This window comes from Dendropsophus ebraccatus, chromosome 9 (genome assembly GCF_027789765.1).
Source record: "Dendropsophus ebraccatus isolate aDenEbr1 chromosome 9, aDenEbr1.pat, whole genome shotgun sequence".
Classification (NCBI taxonomy): Eukaryota; Metazoa; Chordata; class Amphibia; order Anura; family Hylidae; genus Dendropsophus; species Dendropsophus ebraccatus.
Window position 1 is genome coordinate 29,774,728 of NC_091462.1, and position 20,110 is coordinate 29,794,837.

Below are 20,110 nucleotides of genomic sequence, written 5' to 3' on the forward strand. Positions count from 1 at the left end.
TAGTCCTTTAGTCCTCAATGGTATCCAAGTAAGCACAGCCAGTAGACATCACTGGTGGTATCCAGGCAACTGCTGCTACTAGGCCTCACTGGTATCCAGGCAACTACTGCTACTAGGCCTCACTGGTATCCAGGCAACCACAGGTACTAGGCCTCACTGGTATCCAGGCAACCACAGGTAGTAGGCATCACTGGTGGTATCCAGGCAACTACAGTTACTAGGCCTTACTGGTATTCAAGCAACCACAGGTACTAGGCTTCATTAGTATCCAGGCAACCACAGGTACTAGGCCTCACTAGTATCCAGGCAACAACAGGTAGTAGGCATCACTGGTGGTATCTAGGCAACTACAGTTACTAGGCCTCACTAGTATCCAGGAAACCACAGATACTAGGCCTTACTAGTATTCAGGCAACCACAGGACTAGGCCTTATCGGTATCCAGGTAACCACAGGTACTAGGCCTTATCGGTATCCAGGTAACCCCAGGTACTAGACCTCACTGATATCCAGGCAACCAACCACAGGCACTAGGCAACACTGGTATCCAGGCAACTACAGGTACTATGCCTAACTTGTAACTAGGCAACCACAGGTATAGACCCCACTGATATCCAGGCAACAACAACTGCTAGGCCTCACTGGTATCAAGGCAACCACAGATACTAGGCCACATTTGTATCCAGGCAACCACTGGTGCTAGTCTTCACTGGTATTTAGGTCACTACAGGTGCTAGGCCTCACTTGTATCCAGGCAACCGTAAGCACTAGGTTTCTTCCGGGTCTTCCTTTGTAAGGGTGGTATTACACGGGCCGATGGTGACCCAGTAATACCTATTACACGACCCGATAATCATTTAACAAGGGCTGCAGGGACATTGTTACCGATGTCCTTGCAGCCCTTGTTTAAACTGTATACATTACCTGTCCAGGTGGCAGGGCTCCTTTTCCTCTGTGCTTCTCCCCAAGTCCGCATGCTTCAGCTTCAGAGCAACCTGTCTCAGCTGACAGGCCGCTCAGCCAATCACTGGCCGTGGCGGTCCCGGCCTGTGATTGGCTGAGCGGCCTGTCTCAGCTGGCAGCTGAAGCTGGAGCGCGCGGGACCCAGAGAGAAGCACGGAGGATGATGAGCCCTGCAACCTGGATAGGTATGTATTCCTCTTTGCATATCATCAGCGTCAGCCGCGCACCGCCATTACATGTAGCGGTGCGCGGTCGGCGCCCGACGATTATAGGCCAGAACCTATATCAATGATCAGCTGATGACACCGATCATCGGCTGATCTTTGTCTTTATTATACGGAATGAAATTCGGCAGGATAGGGCTGATGTGGCCAAATATCGTTCTGTGTAATAGTACCCTAACTAGCAACTGAGTATGACTTTCCTTCAATTTCTTATTGTTGCATGGGGCTTATACTGTTGGCCAGAGATTCTTCTTAATGGTCATGGCTAGAGATGAACGAACCTCGGGCATGCTCGAGCCGATCCGAACCTGAACTTTCGGCATTTGATTAGCGGTGGCTGCAGAAGTTGGATAAAGCCCTAAGGCTATGTGGAAAACATGGATATAGTTATTGGCTGTATCCATGTTTTCCAGACAACCTTAGAGCTTTATCCAAGTTCAGCAGCCCCAGCTAATCAAATACCGAACGTTCGGGTTCGGATCGACTCGAACCCGGTTCGCTCATCTCTAGTCATGGCTTTCTGGCTTTCTGAAGCTAGAGATACCTTCTTTTAAAATTGCAGCAGAAAAGAAGCTACCATAAACTGTTTGTTTTGCACACGATGGTAACCAATGAGTTGAAATAATGTATTCATATATAATGTCACAAACAGCACACCCTGATATTGTATCACCCTGAGCTATGCCACATACCATACATATATATCTGACATCAGGGGTTAACCATGCATGAGGTGAGTTGAGCCTCTGGCCTCAGGCAGCGCTTTCACATTGCTGCAGGGGATAATAATTTTGCCTCTGGCCCTGCATCTGGGGATTACTGTACATTTTAGTTTTGAATAAAGTTTTCAGTATCAGATCTTATGCTGTATATATGAACTCTGCACAGAATTACTCCTCTTGTTCTATATGGTGGGTGTACAGTAATTCTTAGCTTCTGCATTTATTTTGTAAATAGAGATACTGCACAGCACCACTTCCTTGTCCAGCAGGCTGGATAGATTTCTCAGTACCTGCTCTTCTTGTATGAACAGGCGTATTTCTTTTTCGGTGTAGAGACAATGCACAATACCACTTCTCTTGTTCTATACGCTGGATGTAGAGATGTAGCTGCCACCAAACATATGGCAGTGGAATGATATATCAGGGCTGCATGGGTTACTTACTGTACTATACACTGTAGTAGATCGGGTAGCTTACAGTATATGCATGTGCTCCCACCTCCCCAGCCAGAAAGTCAACATTTACTATATTTTAGCGCTATTGAATGATTTTTATTACTGAGGTCCAGTTGTACTGGATGCAATCTTTTAGACCCCGTCACTTAATAGTTAAAATGAATGCACTCCTTTCCTAATCCCCCTCCACTGTGGTCCCTGGAAAAAGAACCATGATAATATGACTGTGACATCACTAAAGGTCCTGCATCTGTGGCTTTAGTGTGCCTATTACTAAACCTTTCATAAGTAGGCCAAGCAAAGCCACACTATGTAAAATCATATAGCACTGATGTGCTGTGCATGGGTTTTACAGTACAGACGGGACTATTGGGGGGGGCCTAAGTCCCCTAATTGGTGCCCTGGGTCTGTAACACTACAGCAGCTGGAGGAAGCTCTTTGACTATTTATAGGGGTGGCCACCAGCAGGCAGGTGCATTGCTTGTGCTACTCTTAGGGTCCTATTACACGCGCAGAAGATGGGCCAATCAATACTGTAAACAAGTGCTGAACTGCTAGATTGTTGCTTGTTTACTGCATCTACTACACAGGCTGCTAATTGATAATCCTTTTTCAAGGGCTGCACGGACATTGTTAACGATGTCCATGTAGCCTTTGCCCAAACAGTTTTCATTACCAGTCCACTTTCCCGGTGTTCTCCTGTGCTCTGCTTCCTCCCCGGTCTCGCGCTGCAGCTTCAGAGCAGCCTGTCTGAGCTGACAGGCTGCTCAGCCAATCACTGGCTGAGACCTCCGTGGTAGGCGATTGGTTGAGCGGTCTGTCAGCTCAGACAGGCCACTCTAAAGCTGCAGCACGAGACCAGGGAGGAAGCAGAGTGCAGGAGAACACCAGGAACGTGGACAGGTAACGTAAACTGTTAAATCATCAGCCGTGCACTGCTTTTACTGGTAGTGATGCATGGTCGGCTGCCGATTATTTTAGCTGATGAGCTGATGATTGTTTCATCGGCTGATCTTTGTCTCTTACACGGAGCAATAATTGGCTGAATCGGCTGATTATCGCTCCGTGTAATAGGGCCCTTAGGTGTTTTAATAGAACAGTGCAGAACCTTCTGAGGTGGCAGGTGCACCCCTCAACAGATAGATAGATAGATAGATAGATAGATAGATAGATAGATAGATAGATAGATAGATAGATAGATATTATATTTGTGATCTGTACTATAGAAAAACTGTGCGTGGTAAAAATGTTTATTCACCAACCAAATGCAAATATTAGGCCGTTGCTCTGCATAGAGTTTCACTAATAATAAAGTATCAAGTTTATTAGAATAAATTAAGCCATAAATTATAAATATAAAATGACTTCAGGCATCACTATGATATTATGTATTTTAAAAGCGAAAAACAAATGTTACAAATAACTTTGTAGCTCCGGGAATTTATAATGGAAATTTCATGGAGCCAGTAATGAATGTCTACCGTGGGACGTAAAGACACAACATTAAATCCAGTCGACTTGCTACAAAAGTTTTATATTTCGTACAAGTATAGTGCTTTAATTTATTACCAGTCATTTGTATAGCACTGACATACCGCTGCATGGAGCTGAATGACTCACATTAGTCCCTGGCCCTATGGGGGCTCATAATCCAATATCTCTAATCAGACAATGTGATGAAGCTGTGGCCCTGGTTGCACTAACATCAATGGCATGAGTATGGCACCATACACATCATGGGAGAAACACCACGCTATGAAAGCTATATACAGTTCCTGTATGTGTAATTCTGCTGTATCTTTCCCTAAGTGGGGATGATGTGGGAATAAAGCATGGCCATGCTTGGGAAATCACATCCATAATCGCTGCCTCTGAAACTGGAAGCAGAATAAGCAGAAAACAACCCGCTATTTCCGACAGTATACAGTCTGCCTCAGGCATAGTAGACAAAACAGTCTGTATCCCTGGTGCTTTATTACAGGATCTCTTCTCTTATATCAACAATAAGACATGTTGAAAATGCAGTCCAATATGAAGACAACATGTTATAGAGCTGACTGATATATAGTTTAGTGGGAAAAATTTATTTTTATGTATTCATGTAAACCTCTGCTTATTCTTGGCTTAGGAGTCCTGTGGTTGGACCGTGGACTCACTGATAGCTCTCTCTGTATACACACACAGGCAAGACTGTCAGTCATTGAGAAAGACCGCCTGCCGGACTCCTAACTTAGAAAAAGCTGAAAGCTTAATAAAAAGTTATACTGAATCTTTTCTCATAAAAAATGCGTATCAAAGCCAAAGCTCCTCTTCCTCCGGACCACATTTTGAACATGGCTGGTACACTTTAAAGGAGAGGATGGTCACCAGGCCAAATTTATTTTCCATGTGACGGAGATCTTAGGATATGTTCACACTGCATTTACAGTGACCATCACTTTAGCTAGCAGCAGACCAGATTATTAAGTCCCATCAATTTAGCTTATTCCAGCAGAAAGCGACCCAAATGGAGTCACTGGGTGGGCTATTGAAATGAATGGCATCCACTGCTGTACACTACAGTATATTAAGCTTTGAGGGATGTCAATGGATACCTGTGATGGACAGCATAAGTACTGTGTAAACCCAGTCTTAGCAGCTGACTCTCTACTTAGTGGTATGTATGAGATGCTGGTCATCAGAAGGAAAGTATTATATCCAACTGGGTCCCATCTCATCTTCAGATCAAAGGCTGCCAAAGGTGGATGCGAAAACAGCTGAATGGAGCTAGATCAGTGTTTCTTAACTCCAGTCCTCAGGACCCACCAACAGGTCATGTTTTGAGGATTTCACAGGTAATATAATTATAGTCAGTGCACCAGTAACTACCACAGCTGTTCGTTGTATGGGATATCGGCAACACATGACCTGTTGGTGGGTTTTGAGGACTGGAATTGAGAAACACTGAGCTAGATACACACTGGGGGACATTTATGAAGACCGCTGGCATACTCATACGCCGGTCTTAAATAAAGCCCAGCCCCCAATTGCACCACCAGAGTCACTAGGAGGGTGTACATTTTTTACACCTCCTCCACTCCTTGCCATGAACCCCCCCACCCCACCCCCACGTCCACCACCATCGGATGAGTGAGGGATATGACTGGCATATGCCAGGGAGAAAGGGCAAACCTGAGTCTACTCCCTGGTGGGTACAGCTTTCGTAAACGTCCACCAATGTGCATAACTCCCATTGACTTTGTGAATATACCATAAGTGTCCCAGATGGTTATACCTCTTTAAATTAAAGCTCCTGGGCCCAAATGCAAAATATGTAACATGGCCTCTTATCTGCCATGCATCATATATACTTGCAGTAGACCTAGGCACTAGGACCCAGGTATGACTGCTACCTGTGCACCCCCTTTTCTATTACATTGTGGATTGTCTGCACCCCATTGCCTTTTAATCAATAAGTATGGTCTTTTCTCTGATACAGTCCCTTGATTAGATCATTAAACAGATATTTCTGCCGTTCCATAAGATCCGTGTAGATCATCAGTGACAACTAAAGCCTCACGTCCCGGTGATGATTGTCTACATGTGTCATAAGCTGCCATATAAAGGTTTCCAGCTCTGCAATATAATAGCCTATCATGTCCCAGCCACTTACATGTGTTTCATAATCTAACCATCAGATTCAGTGTATCAGTCTCATCTAGTCAGAATAATAATATATCTTCTACAGCCCCTTATGAATATTAATACGTCTCATTAAATTTGTGTACAACCTAAGCAAGCCAGTTTCTATAAATGCATATTAATCAATGGCAAAACCTGATGTAAAATCCAGCAATAGCCACAGGCCGCCTGTCATTAGCTAAACTCTTCCATCTCCCTCGTTTTTTTTCTACATTGCTTGTTAGAAGCTGAAAGCTTTATGACTTGCGGCGAGTCTGACTAGTCAGGCATCAAGTTGTCATTAGCATGCGCATTTCGGCCACAGCCCGGCTCGCTAGCCCATTAACGTTAGCCAAGTCATGGCATATTACACCTTCAGTATTTCCTGCACCTCTTGTGATGCAGAACAATATTATTAGTACAGCTCGCTATATCATTATATGCTGCCAGGGAATGTCTGACATCTAATATCGAAAAAGGTTTCCGGCTTTCAAAAAATATAACTATAATAATTACATTTTATTTTCGACTCCACCATTATTAAGTTGGTATTAACCTTTGCTCGGAAGTAAAAATAAGTGCAGCTTGAGCATACTCGAATCCAATCGTTGGATATTTGAATACTGGTGACTGAAGAAGTCAGATGCAGCCCTATAGGGAGTGCTGGAACACATGGATACAGATGGATGTATCTACGTTTTCCAGGATTCCCCAGGACTGCGGCCAACTTCTTTAGCCACTGGTATTCTAATGTCGAACAATTGGATTCAAGCATGCTCAAGTTGTTGTCATCTCTATTCCTAGGGTAAAAATAAAGCAAACTAGACCGACTCTTTTTTTTTCTTTATATAAAGTTATCGAATTTTCTGAGAAAAGAGTCCCCAACCTGTGCTAAAACTTATTGCAGAAATAATAGTAGTCCCACTAATGAATATACATATTTTTACATTCCTTCCCCTAATGTCCACCTTATGAGTCCAGTGCTGGTGGTCACACATGCTCAGTAGCTCAGCTCCACTGTCTAAGGTACCTTATGCACTGGCAGATGGTAAATTCTGCTCATGTGTAGGCACCCCATAAAGAATCAGCACCCTAAAAGGGTCTTTTCTAGTAACTTCTAGAAATGGAGCTGGCACTCAGCCGATCAGTTGATCTCTATAGACCTTGTTTCTGAATTCTGTAGTAATTGTTGGAGGAATTTGTAGTTGGCAGAGATGAGAGAGCCTGCTGTAAGCAGTAGAGATGGGTGAACCTACTGTAGCCAGAAGAAATGAGCGAACCTTGTCCAAACCCAAGCGTGCAGCATTTGATTACCGGTGGCCGAAGAAGTTGGATGCAGCCCTAGGGAGTTCTGTAAAATATAGATACAGTTTATGGTTGTAGTCTAGTCTAGTTATAATCCATGTTTTTCAGGCAGCCTTAGGACTGCAAGCAACTTCTCCAGTCATCAGAAATCAAATGCCGTTCGTCGGAACCCGAGCGTGCTAACAGTTTGCTCATATCTAGTAACCAGCTATATTATTCCCCTGCTGCAGATACTGATATACAGTGTAAGTCTAAAAGGGGAGTTCTAAGAAGGTTTCCTCTGTTTAGAAGGGAAAGGGAAAGTGAGAAAAAAAACCATTTAAAGTGAGCGCACAGCCCAATGACAGGAGTGGCACCGCACCTAGGAAAAAGAAGGCAGATACCTTTCATAACCTCAGTTAGAACCTTGTTCTTGACATGTCAGTAGTGTATAAAACTTTATTAAACAACACAATAAGCACATTAGTTAGATGTAATATTAATACTGGTATACACAGAAAAAAAACACCCGAACAGATATCATAGGGTTTAATCCAAGCAGAATAAATGTCCCCTTTCTACATTATATTGGTGTCAGCTAATGGATTATTGATGCGCTCTATTGGGCTCAGTAATCCTAAGGGAAGTTGACTTTCCCATTCACTCTTCCGGTGACCCAGATCTTGACCATTACCCTCGGTTATAAAATAATGCTTTACTGCGCTCTCATCCAGACCAAGACAGTTCATTCCGGGGCAGCTTCAAGAAATAACTTACGACATTGAAAAAAAACTCATAGCAAAGGTAAAGGAAAATTCGGGAAGAGAAGATTTTCTATGTTACAATTAGGGATGGTCCAAACCTGCCGAGGTTCGGGTTCGTACGAACCCGAACTCTCAGCAATGATTCCCGCTGTCTGGCCGCTCCGTGCAGCGAGTGGATACGGTGGGAGGACCGCCTGGAAAACTGGGATACAGCCATAGCCATAGGCTGTATCCCAGTTTTCCAGGCGGTCCTCCCGCTGTATCCACCCGCTGCACGGAGCGGCCAGACAGCGGGAATCTGATGCCGAGCATTCGGGTTCATACAAACCTGAACCTTGGCAGGTTCGGACCATCCTTAGTTACAATCTTGAGGCCAGATCACTGATGTCCTATGGTGGTTGCATCAACTATTGTAGTATTGGGAGTTTAACATTTTGCACTCTATATAATAGTGCCTATTGAATGATCAATATTGGTTTGGAACCCTTTATAGTTGACAGGCACCAATGTTTATGGTAACAGGATCACAGATGGAATGTTTTTGGGTCCTACATATAACGTGCAAGAGGGATCGATAACATTACAAGATACTTGTAGTACTGATATCCTCTTATGTGGTAGAGAAAGTATTGGACCACATAAGGTGTCGGCTCCCACAGTGATGTCACACTACAAAAATATTTAGAGAGTGATATCAAATCACATACAGTACAGACCAAAAGTTTTGACACAACTTCTCATTAAAAGAGTTTTCTGTATTTTCATGACTATGAAAATTATAGATTCACACTGAAGGCATCAAAACTATGAATTAACACATGTGGAATTATATACTTATCAAAAAAGTGTGAAACAACTGAAAATATGTCTTATATTCTAGGTTCTTCAAAGTAGCCACCTTTTGCTTTGATTACTGCTTTGCACTCTTGGCATTCTCTTGATGAGCTTTAAGCGGTAGTCACCTGAAATGGTCTTCCAACAGTCTTGATGGAGTTCCTAGAGAGGCTTAGCACTTGTTGGCCCTTTTGCCTTCACTCTGCGGTCCAAACCATCTTGTAGCACCCCATCATTCCCCTTCTTGGTCAAATAGCCCTTACACAGCATGGAGGTGTGTTTGGGGTCATTGTCCTGTTTAAAAATAAATGATGGTCCAACTAAACGCAAACCGGATGGAATAGCATTCAGCTGCAAGATGCCGTGGTAGCCATGCTGGTTCAGTATGCCTTTAATTTTGAACAAATCCATAACAGTGTCACCAGCCAAGCACCCTTCCCCCCCCCCCCACCATCAGACCTCCTCCTCCATGCTTCACGGTGGCAACCAGGCATGTAGAGTCCATCCGTTCACTTTTTCTGCGTCGCACAAAGACACGGTGGTTGGAACCAAAGATCTCAAATTTGGACTCATCAGACCAAAGCGCAGATTTCCACTGGTCTAATGTCCATTTCTTGTGTTCTTTAGCCTAAACAAGTCTCTTCTGCTTGTTGCCTGTCCTTAGCAGTGGTTTCCTAGCAGCTATTTTACCATGAAGGCTGCAGCACAGAGTCTCCTCTTACCAGTCGTTGTAGAGATGTGTCTGCTGCTAAAACTGTGTGGCATTGACCTGGTCTCTAATCTGAGCTGCTGGTAACCTGCGATTTCTGAGGCTGGTGACTCGGATGAACGTCTCCTCCGCAGCAGAGGTGACTCTTGCTCTTCCTTTTTTATGGGGCAGTCCTCATGTAAGCCAGTTTCTTTGTAGCACTTGATGGTTTTTACAACTGCACCTGGGGACACTTTCACAGTTTTCCCAATTTTTCGGACTGACTGACCTTCATTTCTTAAAGTAATGATGGCCTATTGTTTTTCTTTACTTAGCTGCTTTTTTCTTTCCATAGTTCAAATTCTAACAGTCTATTCAGTAGGACTATCAGCTGTGTATGCACCTGACTTCTGCACAATTCAACTGATGGTCCCAACCCCATTTCTAAGGCAAGAAATTCCACTTATTAAACCTGACCGGTCATACCTGTGAAGTGAAAACCATTTCTGGTGACTACCGCTTGACGCTCATCAAGAGAATGCCAAGAATGTGCAAGGCAGTAATCACAGCAAAAGGTGGCTACTTTGAAGTATATAATTCCACATGTGTTAATTCATAGTTTTGATGCCTTTAGTGTGAATCTACAATTTTCATAGTCATAACAATACAGAAAATTCTTTTAAGGAGAAGGTGTGTCCAAACTTTTGGTCTGTACTGTAGGTAACGACCAAAGTGAAGTTATAGGAACAGGACATCAGGACTATCAGTATATTCGCGTTAAGATTTGCACATGGATGGAATGGCGCCGATGCAGGAAAGCCATGGCTGCAGTCCTTTTTTTTTTTTTTTGAACCGCGGCGGCTCAGTTTTATTCCTGGGCACCGGTTGGTGCTGAAGCACTGGAGGCAGACCTGCCCACCCCCAGGGGGAGGAAACCCCCTCCCCTCTATGATGCAGCTTCATTGGTTCTAATTAGAACGGCACCGTATGCAGGAAACGGTCGTGGTTAAAAAAAAAAGTACTGCGGCATCAGCTTCCCCGCGATGGTGTCGTTCTATCCATGTGCAAATCTTAAAGCGAATGTACTTTAACTCCATTTCCTAATAGTCCACATACACCTTAGGGCTATGTTTACACAACGTATCTTTTCGTAAATGTACGGCCGTTGTTGCAATCAGCAACAACGGCTGTACTTTTTATGAAAAGATAAGTTGCCTTGTCTTCTATGGAATCCCATAGTATACGCTCCGGACGGGATCTCTTGCGGCGCCGTAGAAATCTGACATGTCAGTTTTCTGCGGCTGCTACCCTGTAAGAGTTCTGATGCGGGCGCACACGGATGCGCCCGCATCAGAACTCTGCGCCTGCAAAGATAATCTTTTCACGGAACGGCCGATCTTGTACAATGTGTGAACATAGCCTAGAGTTTGATCAGATTGTGGCAGGTTCAGCCCTCAATCTAAGGTGTATATGGCTCTCCCAGCAAATGATATAGGTCGTGATAGGGTTCAGGCGTGATGGAAAATCTCCATCCGACCCCTTTTTTCGGGAGAGATAAGCCACAACCAGAGCTCTCTCGCTGTGGCTTAGCCCTCCTCGTAGAAAATACAGGAACGCTCAGTAGTCGTAACAGATAATGCACACAGTGGTGCATCTCAATGTCACAGTCCATAATTCCACTACTAACAATACATCAATCTTTTCTACATGGTATTTTTTTATTTATACTATAAACCCATCGATACGATACGATATCACTGCAATAGTCCATGGCAGGTCAGGAGCTGTTTATTAACAGTGATTTGTAAATCCCCTCCGTATAGAACCAAGTAATAAGACTCTTGCTGTCTGCACAGCCATTATGGGCATTTTAGAAGCTTCAATCTATAAAATGTATGCAATAAACTACTAAGCACTGTCTCGGGGTGCCTGCAGGCTGTCAGAGTTTTAGCATCCACTGTCCACCCCACTGACTTGTATGTGTCACTTTGCATTTACTTGGCGGTTTTCCAGTCTTTGATGCTTCTACAAGAGTTTTTAGACTACTAGACCAAAGACTTGTCTCCAAAACAGTCCTGAAAACTACTTAATACTTGCAATTCCAGCACTTTTTTCCCCAAGATCTCTCTGGTGTATTTGTCGTCATTACTTGTGAACGTCATTCCCTAAAGTCACCTCCAGTCAATGGCTTCTTCAACAAAGAGAAACTAACCACTCAGACCTTATCTAAAAGTAACTGTAAAACATAAAGATGCCTTTATACCTTTCAAATTTATTTTAGTTGTCCAAAGCTGCAGTCACCTAAAAAATGCTTTTTATTTCTGCTCATAGAGGCATGACTAGAGAACTTCAATGCACTTAAAGGGGTTTTGCCATTAAAAAAAAACTAGGTCTAAAATTTGTGAAATTAAAAAAAATATTTCTGAGGCTATGTTCACACTACGTATTTGACCGGCTGTTCCGTGAAAAGTACCGGCCGGATGATCTTTCCTCCGTGGAGCTCTGATGCGGGCGCATCAGCGTGAGCCCGCATCAGAGCTTCCCATAGCACAGAGTGAAGCAAGCGGCTGGAGCCGCTCGCTTCACTGTGTGAACTGCCAGGTCCTTCAGCGGGCGGAATTCATTGAATTCCGTCCGCAAATAATGGACCTGTCAGTTGTTTGCAGCGCCGTATGGGAACCGGGCGGAGCGTATACGATGTGTGTACGCTCCGGCCGGGATCCGATAGCAAATAATGCTTTGTTCCACCCCGCAAATCTACGGCTGTAGTTCTGCGGCGAGAACTACGGCCGTAGATTTACGTAGTGTGAACATAGCCCGAAACTGTATTGTTTGAGAGATATAGACTTACTACATTGTTTTGATAACCTGTTGCCCTTCGTAAACACCCACTAAAGTGAGCAAGGCATACAAGTTCAACTGCAATCTCCAGAAAGTACTGGCAGTTGCTCTCCACTGAGCTTGCAAGCGTGTGCACAGTTGCATGGCAACAGCAGGGTCAAAGTTTAGAGAGGAAACCAGGAAGTGATTAAATCCTTGGAAGAGGAAAACACCATAGGGATGTGAGTCACTGTACTAAAACAGCACATTTGTCCTCCTTTACAGCTATGTAGTATACATCCGATTTTATCAACTTTGTTTCATGACACACCCCCTTTAAGTGCCCAGGCCACGCCTTTACGACACTTCAGAGTAGAAATTAAAAGCAATTTTTAGGTGATTTCATCCTCGCACAACTACAGTAAAGGTAAAGATAGTCTCACAGCATACATAGCTATTTAGCCATGTAATCAGGTTGGGACATCTTTTCGAGGTGACAGTTTCCCTTTAAGAATGGAGGCAATTATCGGTGTACACAGGGAATAGTGACCATAATTGAAATGATATGGGGCCAATCTGCTTTAGGGAACCCCAAGTAAGGGCTCTATTACACGATAATCAGCCGAGTCGGCATTATCAAGCCGATTAATCACAACGATCAGCCGATGACATTGATCATCGCTGATGATATAGGTTTGGACCTATAATTGTCAGGCACCAACCGCGCATTGCTACGTGTAATAGTGGTGCGCGGCCTGTGGCTGCCAATTTCCAAACTCTATGCATTACCTACCTTCTTCTCCCCGGGTCCCGCACGTTTCAGCTTCAGAGCGGCCTGTCTAAGCTGACAGGCCGCTCAGACAATCACTGGCCGGGACCGCCGTGGCCAGTGATTGGCTGAGCGGCCTGTCAGCTCAGACAGGCCGATCTGGAGCTGACCCGGTAAGAAGAAGACCGCAAGAGGAGCCCTGCAGCATGGATAGGTAATGTACTGTATAGAGTTTAAGCAAGGGCTGCAAGGACATTGGTAACAATGTCGATGCAGTCCTTGTTAAACGATTATCGGCTGCGTAGTAGGCCCAGTAAACGAGCGCTGATCTAGCAGATTGGCGCTCGTTTACAGTTATTATCGGGCCCCCATCGGCCTGTGTAATAAGACCCTAAGCAAGGAGTACTCTACATTTTACACATACAGTTTTTTTTCCCATGGCCTCTGAGTTATCATAATAGTGCATGCAAAAGAGTTCATAAATGTCATCTGAATATGAAAAAAATCCTCAAAAGAAAAACTACCGAATGAACTAGCGGCCCCATGGGGCACTGCAGCATTTTTGTCTATTTCCATACAGATAAGTACACCAATTTTATCATAACCATCAGTCAACTGATAGAGCAAGTACCTGCACATTACATGAATTTCAAAGCTGAGGCATGCAAAGCAGCGGCAGGATGAATGATTACGGTTGTCCCCTGTACTCTGGAGAGCTGCTTTGTGCTTCTGAAACTGGTTTTAGTCACTAAATGGCAAAAGCCATCAATTAATATTTCCCGTAAAAGCGAACAGTGATTGCAAGTGAATACCCCAGCGTGATGATCACAAGGGCACGGATGCAAATGCAGGGAAGTTGTCTGAAGCAATCATGCTTATTATGCAAGTAATAGGTTTTCAATGCAGATTGGTAGATACTGTATTTTGTGCATAAGGGAAGAAAGCGGTGTAGACTGCACCATCTGCGCTCAATCTGGAACATCACACAGTACTTGGGTTGTTTAACGGATCGTATGAGCACATGTATGTGGCAGAGGCTGGGAGCTACCATGGCTTGGCCATAAGCTGCACATAGACTCACACACACCCTCATGTATTATAAAGCCAACCTTTATGGGTGTTCAATGACATTAGGTCCCAGATGCAATATATAGTTCTCCAATAATCATACTCTTAAGACATGAATGATAATTCAAAGGAAGGGTTAGCCTTTGCATAAAGCAACTATCACATACTCTCTGTAAATAAAGTTTTGTACAAGGGTCCTAGTTCTCAACACACGAGGATATAAGCCTTCAGTTAAATGGTCGCTGTTGTTTCAATCCCTTTCCCTCCTTATGTGTTTCCTAATATATCTGTACATCAGCTCATTTACCAAAAATGACTCCTTAACCCAAAAAGAAACAAGTCTTGGCCACTGGTTATTGTTAGGGAAATCTGTCTCTAGTAACCAGGACAGACCAGGACAAGAACATAAGAAATGGTGTATGGCTTAGCATGTGCTGTGTGCAGGTGAAGGGGGGGATCCTGAGAAAGGATGGGCTGTGTATCTGCAAACTGAGTCAGTCTGACTGCTCAAGATGGTTGTCACTTTCCTCTCATCTCTGACTACCCATAAAGCTCAGGGCAGTGGTCTCTTGTGTAAATGCCTGTGTTCCTACTGTTATGCATACATGACGCTGCAGTGTAATCCCCTACCCTTTACCTTGTCAGCAACAACGATTTAGTGATTAGTATAATATCATCCTATGATGTTGCTGTTCCTTTCATATCTGCTCGCATTGCATCTAAGCAAAGCCAGTGCATCAATATCCCCTTCTCCCCCACATCTATAGTAGTATACTTTCTTAAATATTCCCCTACACAGTGTCAACTTGTTCAGAGCACTTTAACCAGCACTATGCCATAGTATACTGTAGCAGAGAGGAGTTTACTATTCTGTGATTGGCCAGAGAAGTAAGGGAAAGGAAGCCCTGTGTGTGTACTACTACCAAACAGCCCAGCCCCCTGAGATGGAGAGACTAAGAAATAGCTGAAATAATGCAAATGAAAGAATGAGATATAGCTATAAAGCAGAATAACAGTCCACAAAGAAGGTATTACTCTCATCACCAAAGGCATAGAGGACATGGAGGCAAGCCATGTAGCTGCTGTGGGGTCTTTTAAGAGGCCTGTGAAGAGCTCCCATTTTCTAAGGAACCCTAGGTATGTGGGAAATAGGCTCATGGGTTAAAGGGATTAAAGTTCTGTAATAGAGATGAGCGAACCGGGTTCGGGTTTGAGTCGATCCGAACCCGAACGTTCGGTATTTGATTAGCTGGGGCTGCTGAACTTGGATAAAGCTCTAAGGTTGTCTGGAAAACATGGATACAGCCAATGACTATATCCATGATTTCCACATAGCCTTAGGGCTTTATCCAAGTTCAGCAGCTAATCAAATGCCAAAAGTTCAGGTTCGGATCGACTCGAGCATGCTCCAGGTTCGCTCATCTCTAGTCTGTAATAAATATCATAGCTGTGAAGGGTCTGTGTTTACCAGACACAGTGCCATGTATTTGTAGTGGTAAAGCCAAGTACTGCAGTTCTTGCATTTAAGTCCTATTCAAGTGGATGTAACTGAATTGCAACAGCCAAAACCACTATAAAATGCACAGACTTGTTTGAGGTATACAATAACAGGTTCCTTCAATCACCGGCCTCTTCTTTTCTCTATATGCACAAGTTGCCACTCAGCTTTCCTGACTCCACTTCATACTAGCACAGATGCAAACACACTAAAGACTATAAACCAACAGCTATTAGAGTAACACAGAGTCCAGAGTGATAGTTACAGTATAGTAGGAGTATACTCCTGCAGACCATAGAGTGCTGCCCCTATGATAAATACATTAACTTCAAGAGTCCCAGCTGTGGTGCTCAGTTCAGTACGATACATCCACAACCCAATGAAAAAAAGTTTAGATCATGGGCAACCTGAGAATAATCTGGGCCCCAAGCCATGGTCCTTCTACCAGTCACTATAGCCACAATGTATCTGATTTGGGTTAATAAGGTACATTTGTCAGGTACCTATCATTTGCCCTGCACTCATAATATAAGAAGTGCTCTAATGTTGGATGTGTGGGCCCATTTTGGCCAATTGAAGAGCCCCCCCCAGTCCACATTAAGTCTATTGAAGCCACAATATAGAGTTTTTACAAATTAAGTTGACCCTATCCCATTGATGGTCTTCTCCTAGATACAAGGTGGCCACGTTCCCACAACCCACAGCGAGACCCTTCTCCCCCCTCTCTCACAATAACATCATTTCACGTGAAATCCTAAAGCGAATTCATTACGGTAGATACGTGAGGAAACAATTATCTGTCATTGGGATAATGGAACACTTCAGAGAGGCATCTCTGCTTTAACCCTTTATCTGCCAACCAATAGTAAACGAAGACGAACTCTCAGCTAAGATCCTTTTCTTCCCTCTATAGATCATCAGCATCAAAGGAGACATGGAGTTGACCTCTGTTACACTCAGTATTGCTGAGGACTCCCAGGCAAATCTCGCCTCCTACTGACAGTAATAGCACAATCTGTTGAAAGCAGAGATAGATGATCCTATCCCACAGTGCCATGCTTGGTACACCTTACACTGAGGAGATAAGAACATTTCCCACTATCCTTCAATACCACTGTGTCACAGGTGCAGACATCTAGTCCTGCTTTAGAGTGCAAGCTCCTAGGACCACCACATTTTACCTATATCTGAAACGGTAAAGTCAGTCTCCTCTGCACTTGTTCTGCAGCCTAATACAGTCCATTGTTCTCTTTAATGAACCAGTTTACGCTGGGATGATGGACAAGAGGACCTACAATCTTACTCCTCTCCTCATTCCATCAACTATAACCTGTTCCAGGAGCCCAGACAGGCAAGTACCTTCATAGAGTGAATGGTATTAGCAGCTCTGTGCACTTTATCTTTGTTATAATACACACAAGATAAATATAATATATGACCCAGTGCAGTATATATTAACCCTATGCATGCTCCAGTAAAGCTGCTCCATATGCCCAGTCCAAACTCGCCATGAGGTTCTGCAGTATCTGAGTTCTTTGCAACACAACTTCAGCTCAAAGTAGATTCAGCCACACATGGACACAATATATAACTAGTTACCAGCTTATATCCTATATATATATATATATATATATATATATATATATATATATATATATATCATTTTTAAATTCTCCCAAGTATCAATCTAGATAGTCTTAGAGTATCCCACTGCTTTTTACCTTTCAAAGAACATGCGTATCATGAAGATGCAGAATGCCAGAGGGATGGCAAGGTACAGGTCTTCAGCCTGGGGGAAAGTAGCCTCCTCTGTGTTCTTCAGATCTGCCCAGGTTACATTGTGAGGCAACCAAAATCTCTCATTCCAAAACCAAACTAGGATCCCTGCCATCTTGACTCCTTGCCCTTGCTAGATTGCTGCTTTCCTGTGGGGTCTACCTGATGCAGCAGCTGCTACCAGGATGGTGCTGATGCTGGAGAACAATGATGCTGCTTGTCGGATTTGTAGGTGTCTGTGGGAAGTACTGGGGGCTAATCAGTATTAGCTCTGCCTCTAGTCCTCCTTTCTCTCTTCTTCTCATCCTTAGAAGGGGGAGGATTCTGCACACACACACATAATACACACACACAGGAGCATCTGCAGCTGCAAGCCCCAGTCTCCTCTGCTGTAAGCATGCCCAGGATTGGACAGGGGACACAGCACTGTCTCTTGCACTGGGATCCCAGCCTTTATTGGGTGATGTCTCATGTATTCCTCCTCTGCACAGAATACAGAAGGCAGCACAATGTGCTCAGAGCTGCAGCATCTCAGGGCATCTCCAAGTCTGACAAGGCTCCATAAGGAAAGACAGAGAGGCGGCAAAGTCTATAGGACCCTACGCATGGCTGAAGCTGATGTATTTATAGGGGATGCAGCAATAGTACATATATATATACATTAATTATTATTATTATTATTATTATTATTATTATTATTATTATTATTATTAAGATACAGTGTTACCTATTGCCTATAGCAAGAACTGACCTGCTAACTCTATGCAGACACTTGCAAATATTTTATTTAATAAATAATTATTATAAATGTATAATATTTATAGTTATTTATAATATACAATTTGGTCCTTGAGCACTGACACTTATCTCCTGAACAATATGTGCCATATATATATATATATATATATATATATATATATACAGGTATAAGCATACATTATGGATGTACAGCAGAATGGGCATATAAGCAAATATTTTCCAGAACAATTATATTATATAAATAATCACATTTTGATACCTATGATAATACAGGATCCATGATTTGGTCCCTGAGTGCTGATATTTGTCTCCTGAACAAGGAGGGGGTGTGCATATCTATATGGACAGGTTATTAGCATACATTACTATGGATGTACAGCAGCAAGGGCATATAGGCAAATATTTGCTAGAGACAAAACATAATATCGACAGACAAACGTTCACAATGGATGTGTATTCATATCTGTGGACAGAAGTATAGAAGCAAACATTCCCTGCACCTTACGGCTCCAGTGTCTGAGGTTAAGGTGCAGAATTATAATAGGGAGCATAGGTAAAATATTCCTGTTTATAGCTGACAGTCTGGGGACATTGCAATATACTGTACATGATGCTATAGGCATTTCTATGTAGACGCAGCACTACGGGTGGGTTAAAGCCTGACAAGGATATAACAATACTGACGCTCCTACCATGTTTCCCCGAAAATAAGACACCCTATGAAAATAAGGCACAGTGGAGAATTTACATGATAGTTTAAAATAAGGCATCCCCCTGAAAATAAGGCACCCCCCCAAGTAAGATCCCTGCCTCCACCATGCCGCAAGCCTCTGCCACCTTCACCCTCCACCGCTGACGCCGTAGGCATACCACTGGCCTATGGCCCTCACATCCTGCCGCATGTCCCACTGCACGCCCGAGGTCACATCCTGCACGCCCGAGGTCACATCCTGCACACCCGAGGTCACATCCTGCACGCCCGAGGTCACATCCTGCCCGCCTGAGGTCACATCCTGCACGCCTGAGGTCACATCCTGCACGCCCAAGGTCACATCCTGCACGCCCGAGGTCACATCCTGCACGCCTGAGGTCACATCCTGCACGCCCAAGGTCACATCCTGCACGCCCGAGGTCACATCCTGCACACCCGAGGTCACATCCTGCACGCCCGAGGTCACATCCTGCCCGCCTGAGGTCACATCCTGCACGCCTGAGGTCACATCCTGCACGCCCAAGGTCACATCCTGCACGCCCGAGGTCACATCCTGCACGCCTGAGGTCACATCCTGCACGCCCAAGGTCACATCCTGCACGCCCGAGATCACATCCTGCCACATGTCCCACTGCACGTCCAAGGTCACATCCTGCACGCCCGAGGTCACATCCTGCACGCCCGAGGTCACATCCTGCCCGCCTGAGGTCACATCCTGCCACATGTCCCACTGCACGTCCAAGGTCACATCCTGCACGCCCGAGGTCACATCCTGCACGCCCGAGGTCACATACTGCACGTCCGAGGTCACATCCAGACATCCCCTTAAAATAAGACATATTACATCTTTGGGAGCAAAAATTAATATAAGACACCCTCTTATTTTCGGCGAAACACGTTATATAGTAGAACTATTTTTTTAACCCCACAGGCGTTCTCTTTTCATTTTTGTGCAGAAAGGTAAACAATAGAGATGATGGAACCGACTTGGTCAGAATTCTACAAAGAAAATCAAATTACTTTGAATCTGAGCTTTTTGTGATTCTTTCTGATTTGCTGCATCCAAGTTCAGACTAAGTGGCCTTGAGGTTAGGCCCATGCTGTATGTATCACAG

At 44.0% G+C, this 20,110-nt stretch overlaps 1 protein-coding gene across 1 annotated transcript in view; it reads right to left on the reverse strand.

Moving 5' to 3' along the window:
- The window catches only part of CERS6 (ceramide synthase 6), a 180,675-nt gene extending 163,036 nt beyond the window's left edge, over window positions 1-17,639 (reverse strand). The window contains exon 1 of the mRNA XM_069982865.1: window positions 17,470-17,639. Within this exon, the coding sequence (XP_069838966.1) occupies window positions 17,470-17,639 (170 nt within the window). The remainder of the gene's footprint in view (window positions 1-17,469) is intronic.
- Window positions 17,640-20,110: the final 2,471 nt, after the last annotated feature.